Genomic DNA, 15,189 nt, shown 5'->3' with positions numbered 1-15,189 from the left:
ACCTTTCGCGGCCGCGCTGCCCGCCCCCGCCAGCTGCCGCCGTCGCTCCAGCGCCCGCCGCTCCGCGCCCAAGGTCAGGGCAGCCCCGCCGCTGCCGCCGCCGCAGGTAGGCGCGGAGCTCCGCGCAGCGTTGCGCGGGGGCGGCGGGGCGCGGGCGGGCGGGGAGGGAGCGGCGGCGGAGGCGTTCCTCGGAGGGCCGGCGCCCCGCGGAGGGCCGCGCTCCCGGCGGGCCGGGCCGCCCGCTCGGCGCCCTTATTTAAAGTCTGGCCGGGGGGCGGCGGGGAGCTGCGCGGTGCCGCTCGCTGGATGAACGCGCCCTCCCCGAAAAAAGAGAAGGGGGGGGGGAAGGGAGGAGGAGGAAGAGGAGGAGGGATCCTGGCAAGTTGAGTTTGGTACCAAGTGGCAGCTGGGCTGCGGGGCTCGGGTAGGAGATGGATAAGGATGAGATCCACCTGCGCAGGCTGCCGGCCGCAGCGCCCTGGGGACCACGTAAGTCTTCGGCGGCGGGGAAGGTGCGGGGATGCGATGGGGTGCGGTGGGGTGGGGTGGGCGGCCGGGGGTGCGCTCCTTCCCCGGCTGGGAAACGGGCTCTGCGGGCGGCCCCTCGCGTCTGCCCCCCCCCCCCCCCCGAGTGCCCCGATAAGGGATTTATTATTAGCATTTCATCGACTATTTTTAAAAATCCAGAAATAATCTCAGCGAAGTACCACTGAAATAAAATAGCCGTCTCCCCTCTTCCCCCCCACGCCCCCGAAAACGTAAAATAGTGTAAAGTCCTCTTTACCTACATTAATATAGTAATTAAAAGCTTGTCGAACCCTGGGAAGCCAATCTAATTATGAAAAATTGCCGGAGTACAAAGTATATGGAATAAATCCTTGAGTTGATGATTGCTGTTAATTGACACTGTGCCGCGGAAGACGAGTGGGAAAAAAAAAAAAGGTCTTACAGAATGAAATGGGTCTGTCTCAGGTTGTCAGTAATGTTTTTACAGAACTGGCTAAACCATGTATCTCTGTATCATTAACTAATGTGTGCAGCAAAATAAATTATATATATTGGAAGGGGATAATACATTCTTTGGCTGAGAAGTTACAGAATGCTTAGAGCCAAAGAGCAGATCGTTTAAATGGTAGGGGGTGGGAATTTCCTTGGCTTCCCTCTAGAAATAAATCACAGCTCAGTGTCTGTGTGCGTGCATGTGCACCCCCATATGCGTTTATATCAAGGCTCCACGCACGCACACTGTGTGTACAAAATCTTCACACACACACATTGGAACACAAATTTTACAAGCGCTGTTTACTGAACGCATTTTTCTACCAGTTTAGAGACAATAAAACTAGAACTGAGATGCTAACCAGGAACATACTGGAACACACTTGATTATCCAGCTGAATTGTATACAAATGAAGTAAATTTAGCATGGCACCATTTAGAAATTCCATGCTTTACAATCAAAATTCCAAATCTAACTGTTTGCAGCTAAGAATAGCACGGGGAGCCCTTTTCTTTACTCCTTCTTTTTGGATTCCCACGAAAACCGTTATCCTAGAGTCTACTCATTAAATGGCCAAATATTTCACTGGAGTTCAGCCCATTTCTAAAAGAAATGCTGTGCGCTCATCAAACCGTAGGCTAGCCAGAGCGCTCAGAATGAAAAGAAAACTATTTCTTTAATGTCTGACATGAAACAGCTGGGCTTTCTATCTAAATACCGGGGGACAGGGTTTCTGTATGCCACTGATCGTCCCACGTTAACTTATTTATTAAAATTAAGAAGGAGCTCAAACTTTTCAAAACTGAAATGGAAAGCAAGTAAAGCATGGGAAGCTGAAGTCTTGAACAGAGAGATCGGCAAGAGGACTAAATGCTAAAATGGGACTAGAAAGCTCTGCCATTACTCATGGGGCAGGTGGCAATTTATCATGAGGTAATCACGGCGATAGGGTGAGAGTCCTGAGAAACTGTTTGAGTGGCTCTTTATCTTTGAGAAACTTTACATAATATTTTACAGTGACATTCTCTATTTAATTTACTGAATCACCCATTAGCAGCATGAACGCTGTGTACCAGCTTCATTAATGAGTTCAAGGGGCAGTTTTGTTCTCGGAATCGCATGTTTGTATTTCTATTGATAACCTATCCAAAAGAGCCTGTTTGTAAAAGCTGTTTATAAGATGAAACTCCTGTCTAATTACATAGCAGATCCACGTATTGCGGTACAAATCCTATCCAGTTCTGCGGTAATTTTTGCATTATTGCTGGAGAGAGATGTGGAAACGCATCCTTGATGTTTTTACATGGTCTTTATACTCAAAAACCCCCTCCTGCAGACAGCTGAGGAAGTTGCTTGTTACAAGGAGTCGGGGGAAGGTTGGGGTCAGTGAGAGGATGCTAGAAGACAGGAAAATGAAGGGGAGTCTGTACTCCCCTTAGCTCTGGGTAAATGCTAGCAGTTACCTACATCCAAAGTACTATTTGCCTTTTCGCTAGCAAGGAAAAAAGTGACCTCAGTACATTATTTTTGGCTCTTTCGGTGGCATGAAAGGACAGGTGTCCTCAGCTACATCTGTGCCCTAAGGACCCAGACGTCGCAGCTGATGGCTGCCAGCTTTTTTTATGCCGATTCCTTCTGTGTGTTCTGGGGTGACGAGTGCATCTGATGAAGACGGGGAGAGGGTCAGAACCGCGGTGGGCTCTGGGGAAAGATGCTGGCATGTTGGCTTCTGAAAGGACCGCGGTGATACCCTGTCCCTTTAGAGAAAGGCTTAGAGGCACTGGGATGAGTGCTCAGGACTAAGCACAGGACTAGGAGCTAAGTCTTTACCCCCTAGATTTCAGCAATCAAAAATTCCCTGAGTGAACATCTGAGCCCTTTGAAAACCGTGAGAGTTTTTTGTCACCGACTTAAATGTCGTCAGACTATCACCCCAGAAAATGAAACGTTTTCCCCTTTTTCTTCGGAAGACGTTGTTCAATCCGGAGCTGGGACTTCCCGCATGGCTCCATAGGTTTTTCATATGTATTACCCTGCTTCCCATGGTAGCACTGCAGCTATTTCCATTAACAGTGAAACTGATGAAGCATATTAAGCTAATAATTAATCAGAGATGACAAGGGACTAATAACTGTATTGATTTAATTAGGACTTCTTTTCCAGCTCTGTAACTTGCAGTCATGCACATCATTAACTTAATATTTTAATTTGTAGTAATAACTTATTAATTTCTGTGGATGAGCACATACACAGCCGAAGCCGCAGCTCTGACTTTGTGCTGGACTGCAGCCTTGTGCCTTGGTCCACCAAATAGCTGCGGGAAGCGTGCCTTCTCCTGTCCGAGACTGACAGCAAGCGGGGCAGTTTGTCAGTCCTGAGAGCTTGTACAGAGCATCGAGGCGGTGGGAAACGGGGCATTGCGGCGTCCGAGGTGTGGATGCGCTGGTGAGGTACGTGTAGCTCTAGGGCTACACGCTGTGGTTGCATGGATGTGACATGAAATATGGGGTAAAAGTAGCATGCCAGAACAGAAGGCAGGAGCGTAACCCTGGGAAGTAGCAGCATTTATTGGCATCAGGAAGGGAAAAATATCCCTTTTGACTTTAATTACACCCTTTGGATTCTGGTGATTTTGAGAAAAGGAAATGCTTGGGGACGTGCTGTGGTTGGAAAATAAGGCTCGCTTTAAATTAGGATCACTTTGGGGAAAAGGAAGAAAGGGACTGTAACAGGCATGACAAACTTCAGGACTTTACTGTGTGAAAGGCTGATGAATGCTATGTTTGCTCATCTCCCGCCCCCCGGTTTTTAGTGGGGATACTTAGCACTCGCTGGGGCAGGCTTGGCATCTTACGCAGCTGGGTCCTCAGCAAGCCGCCCTCCCGACCAGAGCCTTCTCCTGGAGGCAAAGGCAGGAGAAGCTGTTCTCACGGAGACCATAGTGCTAAATGTATGGCTGTATCGCACTGTACAGCAAGGTTTGTGACTTCTCAGGAAAGAGACCCCGTTAGCCTCTGCACAGAGCTCAGTATCCTGCTCTGTATTGCCAAGGTATTTGTAAATCCTTGCACTGTACCGTCAAAAGGCTGAATCCTCTGCTATATCTTCATTTGCTGCAGAGGGTGGTCAGCACAGAGATGAGATCTGTGCAAGCCAAAAGCACTGAGCAGGCTTCAGAGGAGGGCCTGTCCGAAGTCCTTGGCATTGTCCTTCGGCATGATGATGGGGAGTTTGAAGTACTTAAGCTATCAAACATTCATTTCATATAGAGTTGTTGGGTCACTGTATAGGTAAACCGTTAGATGGGTGAGCTCCATGAACAGAGGCCACCTCTTTTATTTCTTGCAAGCATTTTCAGGGATTCTGAAAAAGTACTTATGTGCACATCCTCATATTTTATTATACAAGCCAAGTTAGTAATAGTGGGATGAAATAGTTCTGCTTACTTTCAGAGAGTGCAAAAGTGGTTTATCTTGGGACAATGTGTGCCGGTATGGGAATGCTTACCTTCCCGACCTCACCCAAGTTTGCTGCCAAACTTGAGATTATGGCAGGACTCGCAGTTCTGTTGTAGGTACAAACCCCAAGAGGGGTTTTACAAATGACAAATTTTCAGGAGTTGGCAACCTACGTGCCTTGCTGGGACCCTGGCACGGTGTTATTTTCAGTGGTGCTAAGTCATCTTGTGCCAGCTGTTAGATCTAAGTAACATAACGGAGTGATGTGAGTAACAGTGCACAACTTTTTTCCGGTACTTTGAAGAGCAAAAAGATAGTGGTGTCTCCATTGTTGCTGCAAAGCAATTTATGGTAAATATAGGCCTTTTAGAAACAACCACAATGGCCGCCTTGCTTGGGAGGCTCTGAACGCGCAGGAAGCAAAGCTCCTCATGCTGGGTTGCATTAGTCACCACCGCTGCTTCATAGGCTAGCCCACAGGCCCTCAAGGGAAATAGATTTTTATTTATTTGGTTTAGCCTTTGATTTGTATCCCTCATCCCTCTATTTCTGAAAGTAGTACTACATCCTGGTGGGAGGGCCAGCCCTTCTCCCTGCCCCCTAACCTCCCTGTATCCTTTAGCCTTTATCTGCAGACAGCTGACCCGTGTCCCTGCGTACATCCTCGCTTCTCGTTCGTTCTGTTTCTTTGTGCCGCACCGCGTGCTCTGCCGTTTCAGCTTGCTTTGTTGTTTCCAGTGTCTTGTCCCCAGAGCAGCGTTGCCTCTCCTCTGCGGCTGGCCCACATGCCAGTGTTTTCTTTCTTCTTCAGACTCCCACAGTTCACATCTTTGAACCTTCTACTGGCAGTCTGTCCTTCCAGCCATTACGGAAACTATTTCCAGATTTGAACTGATAAAAAGATAGTAGTAATGCTAGCTCCAATGCCATTCCTCTTTAGTATCTTTGCCTGCTTACCTTATCTGCATATCTGATTTATTCTTGGCAGCTCTGTGTCTGTGCTAGGACCTGGATGTACATTCTCATTCCGATGAGTGCTGTATTAATAATATATATAATCACTGAAATGTCCTTTCAGGCTGCAGCTCTGAAAAACAGAACCTTGGTTTTTTTTTTTAAACTGACACAAACACCTATGACTTTTTGCACGCGACTGTCAGTGCTCCAAGGGAGATTTAAAATCTGAAACCTGTTAGGAAAAGGCTAAGTGGTTTGCAGGCATTAACTGCTCTTTTTATATCTCATAAATTATTTAACTTATATCATGACATCAGTGATTACAAGATTATTCCTGGCTCCCAATCCTGCTGTGTTACCTCTGCCTCTATTTGTATCCTGTGTAGGGAAAAACTTGATGAATATCTACCAAAATGAGAAAAAAAACCTGTTTTCTAAACACACTGCAAATATTTGTTGCCTCTTGTACATCTTCATTGACGTCAGCTGATGTCCTGCTTGCAGAACAAACTTGGAATATGCAATAGGGACCTGTGGGTTGATAAGTAAGGTTCGCTAAGAAAAATTTTGTCCAGGGAGAGAGAAACACGTTTCACGGCACTCGGTTAGTAAAAAAGGGAAGAGGTTGGCAACTAAATTACATTTCCAGTGCAGATTCAGGACACATTTTTAAAAAGTGAGTAGGAAAAGTGAGCAGATACTGACTTCAGCGAGATCATAGAGGTAAAAGTAATGAATGCAGAGTCCTCTGAACACATTTTAAAACTCTTCTTTTCAACATGATATTGTGGGAGTTTCATAATTGGTCTTCAGAAGAGGACCAGGAGCCAAGGTGGAAGTTTCAGGGCTAAGCATCACTCAAAGTTTTAGTTTTTTACTGCTTTGAATTAAGGAAAGTGGCAGAAACGTGTCCAGCACAGCGTTAACAGTCACAGAAAAACCTATTCTCTATTTATGTCTGATCATTTGTACTATAGCATCTTGGCTGACGACGTACCGCAAGATATGTCAATGAACGTGCTTTGCAATTCTTCCCGGATTTTGGCAGGCAAAGATTCAAAATACGGTATGACTTTATGCTTGTGGTATGATTGCCCAGAAGAAATCTACTGCAGACTGCAAAAGATGGAAGCTTTTATGCAAATACCATTAAATTCATCACAGTGTGTTGTGGCACTATTGTCCTGAAAAGGTTTTCTACTGATGGATGCGTGTTATTTTGGCAACCCAGCAAGAGGAAAAAGAAGGGATGTGTGGGCGTACTGCATTGGCTGCTCTGTTTTTGGGAGCTGAGCATCCAGGTCCACATTAAATCACCTCTTTCTTTGTGGTTAGCATTGGTATGGTCTATTTATATGGAGAAGCTGACCTTTTCTCTTGTGTTTAACCTGGTATGGACGGTGTTGATGGAAGGTGTGTGTCTAACAGTTTGGGACGTACTGGCTGGTGCCATGATGTATCTAAAGGGGAGGTATCAGCTGTAGGACCACTGAGAGGGTAAGACGAAGCAGACCATGTCGAAGCAGCTGTAGGATGTGTGGTGAAAGCACCCTTTCCCGAGGCTCGCTAGTGGAAACTACTACATTATTGTCTGTATCCTGTGTTCCTGGCACGGAGTCTGAGACTGGTCTAAAGAAGGAAAATGGTTCTCTGTGTGTAGTCTGAATGTTGGTATGTGGTCAGCAAACCTCATCCAGATGCTTGTATCTCGCTGCATACTTTTGCATGTTCTTTTTCTGATGAATGGCAAGAACAGGTTTCTAAAAATAAACTAATGGTTTTCCCTTTTTACTTCCTGTGACTTAATATACTTTATTTATCTATATAGCTACTAGTCATCGTCATTCTTCAGCTCACAAGAGTATAAACAGAAATGAGCCTGAGTCAGAAAGTAAGGGTGTGAAAAAGCCAGGCTTTTTCCAGGTTTTTAGCCAGGTGTAGGAGTTGCAGCCCGGCGCTCGTGGAGGGAAAGGGCTGGCTCTGGGGTTGTGCCTCAGGGGTCTCGCACGTGAAATAGGCAGCACGGAGGTGAAAGGCTGCCTGCTGCCACTTTCTGTGTCTTCTTCCAAGGTGGTATGACCTTCCAGCTCTGTGCAAAGAGTTAAAAAAAAAATTAAAAAAGAGTGGATTTTAAAGGTTAGTTTGTCACTAAAATAATAAAACCCAAGTGAGATTCCAGTTAATTATTCCTCTCGCACTACCCCTAAGGTTGATCAGACCAACAGCCAAAGCAACAGTTACTTTCATTTAATCAGCTCAAGCAACATACTTTAACAAATTTAGTCTCCTAGGGCATATAGTCGATTCATCATGCTGCGGATAGTGTGCCCCAAACTAATCCTAAACTTGCATCAAATAGATCTGAAAATAAATTAATGTTATTGGGATTTTTAGGAAATGGTCTCCTTTCTGTGGGGATTGCCTACTAAAATTTAAGGCTGGTCTGTACGACGGTAGTTGTGCAGTATATTACGATATATCATATGACCTTGTATGTAGTGGAAGATAACATAAGATTACACACACACACACACACACTCTATCCATATATCTTTTCTGATCTTGTCAATACATACGTTTTTCACGTTTTCATGTGCACTATGTCTGCTTTGCTGCTTACGGGTAGCTATGCTTCCTTCCCTTCTTTCTCTTCTCATTAGTAACCATGCTTGTTTAGCTTCATCCTCAGCTATTCTTGCTGTTGGATTGCCTGGTGAAAGCAACTGCTTCTCTGAGAACTGGTGTGTAGGGTATTGCAAAAGATTTCTGTGCTTCTAAATGTTGAATTAATTAAAAGGAATCAAACCTTCAAAACCGAATAACCATCCGCCCCGGATCCATGTTTGCAGTTCCTTGGAGTTAAATGAAGGTCTTCTATAAGTAGACAGGGACAGTATTTAGTCCAGAATACGTTGTTGTCACAGGTTTCTGGGGATATGGGTGTCAGCACTGAACTAGTAGGACTATGTTCACAGGCTCTATCAATTTGTCTGTGAACAGTCTTCTAGGGCTTAGTGTTGGCATCGACAGGGACATAGATCTGAAATGTTATTTCATCTTTACAATTGCTGTCAATAATCCATTTGGCAGATAGCTGAGACCAGCTAAAAGGCATGAGAGAACAGCCTAAGGTATGTTGCAAGGACATACTTCAGTTAACAGAAACAACTATTTCTGTGCTACAGATTTGTATTTCAAATTCTGTCACCTTGTAGAAATATTTTACTTCATGTACCCTGAGATGGAAGATGATGTTTGGGCTCTCAGAATAGGAACAGATGCTGTTTCTGAACAATTGTACTTGAGGACATGCAGGAGATCCTCCTTTAGCTCAGGTGGTAGGAAGCCGGGTTGAGAGGCAAAGGCTGAACACAGAAATCACGTTCTAGCCCTTTTGTACATGTTTTAGAAGTACAAAGTATTCCTTTACCCACTGATCTTAAAGGACTTCATAAACTTCAGTGAGCCATCAGGAGAGCCCATCAACTCCTTTTGCATCGCATTTGTTTGCTGTCACAGAACTTCTGTTATATGGCAAGAATGGATATGTTGAATTTGTGGGTTTGACCGGTAACAGAGAACAAGAATTGTTCTTTCAGTTCACTTGAAATGGATTAAGCTGAGAGCAGATAATATTTGTCCAGGATACAACCATGTGCTTTGTGTAGGTGAGAGTGGAAGAAGCAGAGCAGCGTCCATCTGCCCCAAATTAAACGGGGTAAAATTGTTCTAGGTGCTCCTTAGCTAAGAATTGGAGTTTAGACTACCAGGCTGTGCTTATTTACTCTGGTGTTTACTTTGCAGGGGACTGCTGAGTGTCATCAGACTGGAAAACCTGGCCTAAATGAAATAGCTTATTTTTTAAAATTGCAGCTGATCGTTTTCTTTTGGGAATGAATCTGGTCTCTCAAACAGGCTATGAGTAATGACAGGTCATCAACTGCAAGAGAAATTGTGCTCGCCAGTACCATTCTTACACTGCTGTAATGACTTGTCTTGTTTGTGTTGCAATACAGTATTTTTAATCTTAATCATTTAAGTCCATCTGACAATATAACTGAGTAGTGGGATAATAAAAAACAAAGACCGCATATTAATTACCAATGGAAGAGCAGAAACAGGTTTTGGTTTAGATTTTAAACATTCTGTTACATACCAGAGGCAGATAAATAAAATCTAAGCCTTTTAAAGCTAATAGTTTCTAAATGGCACATGAATGAATCTAATTTTTAAACTTTCTCCTTGTAGCATCTTGCTAACAAGCTTTCAGTTAAAAGAGCCGGATTCTTGTTTCCAAAACAAGATCTTTGTTGTCTTGATAATATAAATTAATGAAAGCTTTCCCTTTTCTCTTTCTCTTCAATATATTTTCTCAAAATAGCTCATCGGGGCTGTATCCTGCAATTTGCTGTGCCCTCTGGCCCTCATCCAGCAAAGCACTTACTTAAGCATACAAATAGCCCTTGTTTTGGTGGGAAGTGGGCAAGTGAGCCCCGGACCCTCCTGTGTGTCCCACCAGCTTCCATGCCTCTGTGTTTTCAGGGGAAATCAGCACGCTTCCCACCCTGCATGGTGTTTTCTCCACCAAACATGAACAATGTTTCAAAATCCAGTCCTGATCCTTTATTTGTGCATCTATTGACGAGGTTTTAAGAACTATTTAGTTGAAGTGGAAGATCTTTGTGTTTCAGGTAGCTTCTCATGAACTCTGCTCTGGAATTCAGCGGAGATGTTGACATCCATCTTCATTTTGGAAGAGAAGCACATGTCTAATGGTAGTTGAGGAGTTCAGCATCTCACCAGTCACAGCACTAAATCTTTAAAGTAAAATCCAGTCAAAGCAGTTCCTGGGAGCCTGCGATTGATTTCAGTCCAGCAATTACTCGGTATTGACTGACTCGAGCACATTGTCCATCAAGAGCTGTCTGCAGAGACTCGGTTGCGGGAAGCTTTCATGTTTTGCAGGTGGCAAATAGAATCAGGGACCCTAGCAAACGTATTTCAACCTCAACGTGAACAACTTAATGTTAAAAAAAAAGCATTTAAATCTCATGCACTGCATGAAGGGTGTATACGTGCTGTTGTTTAATAATGAAAGTGGGAAAATAATGATTTCTCATAACCAGGTTATTAGAGGGGAATGTCCCTCCTCTGGAGTTTGGTATTTGCTGTTTTGGTTTGTATTTGGTTTGCTGTCAGACCAAAATGGGGAGCCAATTTCAGCTGTTACCCTTTCCCAAGTTTGATACCGTTGCTCTTTCTGTTTCTTTGTACCACACCCTTTTTGCAGCTGCTTTGGTTTTTACTCTTTCATTTTTAAGATTTGAAAGGGGAAGAAAAAAGGATATTAGAGAAACAGAGACTGAACTGGGTAGGGAAAGTGTTTCAGCCATCCAGAGGCAGGAAATTTGATCTCCTCTGGAACCTGAATGAGTCCTGGAGCAGTCTTGTTATTTTTATATATTTATTTCCCTGTTTGGCTGTTCTGCCTGCTTTTCCCACGTTATCATCAAAGTGGCCCCAGAAGGGACAGTTGTGAAACAGAAACTATCTGTGACTAGAGGAACAAAAACAGAACTTTTGTTAAGCTACAGATGCCTTGGTTTTAGCAAAACCAAACAACTTTAATTGCCATAAGTATTTGCAAATGTTGCCACTCTCTTCTAAATGTGTTTTAATGTTGGGGGGGCGGGAAATGGGGAAAGGCAAGGAGCAATGTCCGTGGCAGCCCCATCTCATGGAAATTTGGGTTGAGCCAGTACACCCGTGGTGGTTTCTCCCTCTTCCTACTCTCTGCCCTGGCCTGAATGCAGATAGGTTTGCAGCAGTGAAGCTAAAGGAAAAAATAGTTTCTTCCCCTGGTTCACATGAACTGCTTTGAACTGGAACAGATGTGGATGTACAGAACTATCTGCTTACAGCAACTGTTCCATTTATAACCACGGGTTTTCTATTCAGGTCTCTTTATCATTTTAACTTATTTTCTGTTTCCACATCCTTTTCCACAATAAAATATTCTTAACTAAATGGGTTTTCAGCTCACATCCAAAACCTTTGCAAGTACTATTCCTTGCATGAACTTACAATGCCAGCATTATTGTTCAGTGACTTTTTGCTAATAATGATGGCCAGTGGAGGCAAGGTTGAGTTTGGGTTTGTGGTATTTGTAAGATGGGGCTCAGAATATCAGTTTATTACCAAATTAGGGCAGAATCCGGAGTCTGATGTAATGGTGATAAAAGCTCACAGAAGGTGTTTGTAATATCTAACTTCCAAATGGCATTTCTGTTAATTTTCTGTTTTGTTGGACTGTATTCAACTTTGGTGTACAACATAAGTTTGTGTGCAACCCAGACCAAAATTGTTCCAGTGAGTACAGATAAGAGATTCAAATTCAACCACAAAAATTTGGATGGCAGTGTTGGTTTTGCTTTGTGTTTTTCATGAACTCCTACTTCGGAGTAAGTTCATTCACTGTTTGATTTGATTAAGTGCTCAATAATTAATTCTGTAAATGCTCTGCTAAGTAAGGAGGTGAGCCCTGCAGTTCCCATTGACCGAGACACAGGGATGTGTCCAGAGATGAAGAAAAAATGCATGTAGTCACAGATGAAATCAGTAGTGGTGTTTGGTTAAAACTGATCAGTTATGCCTCTCCAGTTGTGCGCTCACTTGAGCGGACCATGTGGCCTTTATTACAAAATTAGGAATTCATTTTTTTAGAGTTACTTCAGTTTCTCTGTTCTCTGATTTTCTATGGAAACAGTCAGTTGTTTGTATATCGGAGACTGTATGTGTCAAGTTCTTTGTTTTAGTTCACTGCTTTCGGCCTTGACGCAGAAGACAAAAATTTCATCAAAGTTGTGGACACAGATAGGATTTTAATCTAAACCATATTAAAAGTTGAAACCCTCCGTGACCGTGGGGTTTCTTAGGGTTCAGCCATGAACTGCCTCCCGCAGTACCTTTGGGAAGGCCAGCGATTTTTCTTCGTAATCTGAAGGCACTTTACTCTTCTGGTTGACTCAATACCAACTCTGAAACTGGATGATACAGTCCTGTGAAGCAATGTTGTGTTGGTGTTGGGATACTCTGAGGAACAGTCTAGGAAGGCAGGGTGTCCTGGTACCCCAGGCTATGGATTTGTCACAGCATTGGGTAAGAAATGCTTTGCTGTTGTCAAGTTACCTTCACATCGCTCCAGTTGCATTAAGTTAAATGAAAATAAAACTAGATATTCACAGTATGGAAAAGAGAGTTTCAAATGTACCCAACAACAAATAGATGAAGAAACAAAAGGAAATTTTGTGCTTAACCTGCTCTTAGCAAGGTTAAACGGATAAGATCTCTCTCTCCGTCTGTCAAGCTGATATGTTGTAGATGGGTTTCTGACACACAACTTGCACTCACTTAGACTCACTTAAGCTCTTGTGTAATTACAACCCCGGGGTGCACCTTTCAGTGTGAAACATTTCTCTTGCTCTTTTCTCCTTCCCATTATCCATGCGCTTTCTATTTCAATAGCTGAAGCTCACTTTATTTGCTTGGTTTAATTTTCATTTAAAGTTTCTTCTAAGAAAAAAAATACACATTCAACTGCAAATATTTCTTTAATCTCTTTGAATGTTTTTGGTTATAGTGTATGTTGCCACCACATAGAAAACCCTTTCCACATTATCCCCACAACAGAACTTTTCTCCTCAACTCTCCTAGTGTCCTTGCGCTACCCTTCTGCAGCTTTAATGAGAATTAAAACTTCATGGGAACGTACCCAGTCCACAACCACATGAAAGCTGTGGTCGAAGTCCAGTTTTCAGACAACCCCCAAAGTTGGCCAAGTCTGGTGTTTCAGTTTTGATTTGATATGTTACATAGAAGCCCTACTTGCAACATTCAGCCAAGGCTGGAGAGCAGGCATCAAGTTCCCAAAAGCTAATTGCTGTCTGGACTGAGGCAATATCTCGTTTGTCCATTCCTGTAACTTGTCCACATGAGTTGTTTTATCCTCTCTTTCACCAGAGCAGCACGTAATTTGTCTGGTTTTAATATTGACCAGTAGTAATTTCTTAATGTGAAGAATGTGCAGTGAAGGAAAATCCGTTTACAGTTATTTGATAGATCAGTTCCATTTTTGTTCACATTTGCCAGTTTTATTGACTTTATTTTTAAGGAAAAATAATTACACGGAGTCTGGTTTTAGTCGAGGACTTTTCTGTTTTACGTGAGGAACAGACAAAGACCTGTTGCATCATAAGAGTAAAATTAGGTGGGGAAAAAAGTGTTCTTTCCCTTCAACAAATAAATCAAGTGCTTCCACCGTGCAAGAATATACAGTAATGTAACACGTGTGGGCACTAAGGATAAGCAGACACATCAACAGAGGGAAATCTCTGACAAGTTTTAGGTATGTCACTTGGACATGGGATGTATCTTAGTAGACAGTCTGTCACTTTTATTCCCTAATAACTTTTGACAAGAGACAGATAATACTGCAGAGTTTATTTTAAGGTAGATTGTTTAATTTTGTGTCTGTTCTCTTTCTTTCTTTCTTCTTCTTTTTCTTTTTTTTTTTTTTTTTTTTTCTCCTCTGGATACTTTCCCTTTTTCATACCAAAAAAATAGTGCCTGGGCTATTTGTTAAGTTGGGAGATTTGGGGTAAGTAGCTGGTTATATGTGGGAAGGAAGCAATGGATGCAGAGAGCAGCTGGATGCTGTCGGAGTGTCAGTTCCTTGGCTGTGGGAGATGTGTCCCCCACTCCCAGCCCTCCACCACGTGATGCGTCCCCCGGAGCCGGGCAGGAACTCGGGGGCTACTGGGTCTCTGTCTGCAGGAAAGAGATGTCCCCACGGTTCATGTGGAAGAATACAGCTTTTTTTCCTTTTTTTCTTTTCTTTTTCTTTCTGGATGCATGTTGTTCTTTGGTCAGGGAGGCACTTGAGAGTAGTGGTGAGTGCTCCTGCGCAGAGTGGAGTGGTGGAGGTCAGTCACAGCCGTCGGGTGCCTGCAAGCCCCAAGCCTTCCCTGGCACAACCGAGCAGGCTCCCAAACCGTATGGTTGTTCAACAGTGGATCAGATGTCTAAAAACGCAGATTATTTGAACAGTACCTGTGACCAAAAAGAGATTTAAACATCGGGGTCTCCAAAAAAGAAACGGTTTGTTTGTTAACCGGTGCCTGAGCATGCTTGATGCAGGCAGCTGGTGCTTTGCTGTGTCTCTGCATCCAGCTATGCTCTCACAGCACCGAATACATCCCGAGGCTGAGCACCGCGAGAGGTGCTGAGTGCCCTCGTCTCCCATTGCTTCCCACGGTCAGAGCAGGGAAGGAGCAGTGAGTCAGAGACCGAGCTAGGCAGCTGTGCAGCAGCAGTGGCTCGCTGCGTTCTGGGGCTGGCTCATTTGGGATGGAGGGTTCAGGACCAGAAGAAACGTAAGAGTCCTCTTGGGACCCACGTGGGAACATAAGGGCTGTCCAGAGAGGCTCCACCTGGGAGGAAGAGGATTTTTTTTAAACCTCTTGAAAGCGGGTAAATTCGGGTGATGCTCTGTCTTTTCTAGCTTCCCATCATACACAGACTGATTTGTTATACATCTGTGGCATGATCGATAGATGAGGCATTGGAATATTTACTCACCAAGTTTGAAGGGCACAGAAATTTGCTGTGGGAAACGGGCGCGTTCCTGTAGGCTGGAGCTCCCCCAAGCCACAGTCCGCCTCCAGGCACGTCCCACAGCCTCCTCCAAAAAGGGGGCAAGAAGTCTTAGCCCAAACA

General features: G+C 43.9%; 1 protein-coding gene across 1 annotated transcript in view; it reads left to right on the top strand.

Moving 5' to 3' along the window:
* The first annotated feature begins 300 nt into the window (after positions 1 to 300).
* ANO1 (anoctamin 1) overlaps positions 301 to 15,189 on the top strand; it is an 82,967-nt gene continuing 68,078 nt past the window's right edge. The window contains exon 1 of the mRNA XM_087742779.1: positions 301 to 489. Coding sequence (XP_087598905.1) covers positions 432 to 489 — 58 coding nt within the window. The 5' untranslated portion in view covers positions 301 to 431. The remainder of the gene's footprint in view (positions 490 to 15,189) is intronic.

This window comes from Nipponia nippon, unplaced genomic scaffold (assembly GCF_047370975.1).
Source record: "Nipponia nippon isolate SJK-2023a ecotype South Korea unplaced genomic scaffold, ASM4737097v1 scaffold_10, whole genome shotgun sequence".
Lineage (NCBI taxonomy): Eukaryota > Metazoa > Chordata > Aves > Pelecaniformes > Threskiornithidae > Nipponia > Nipponia nippon.
Note: the sequence above shows the minus strand (reverse complement) of the source record. Positions and strands in the feature narration are given on the sequence as shown.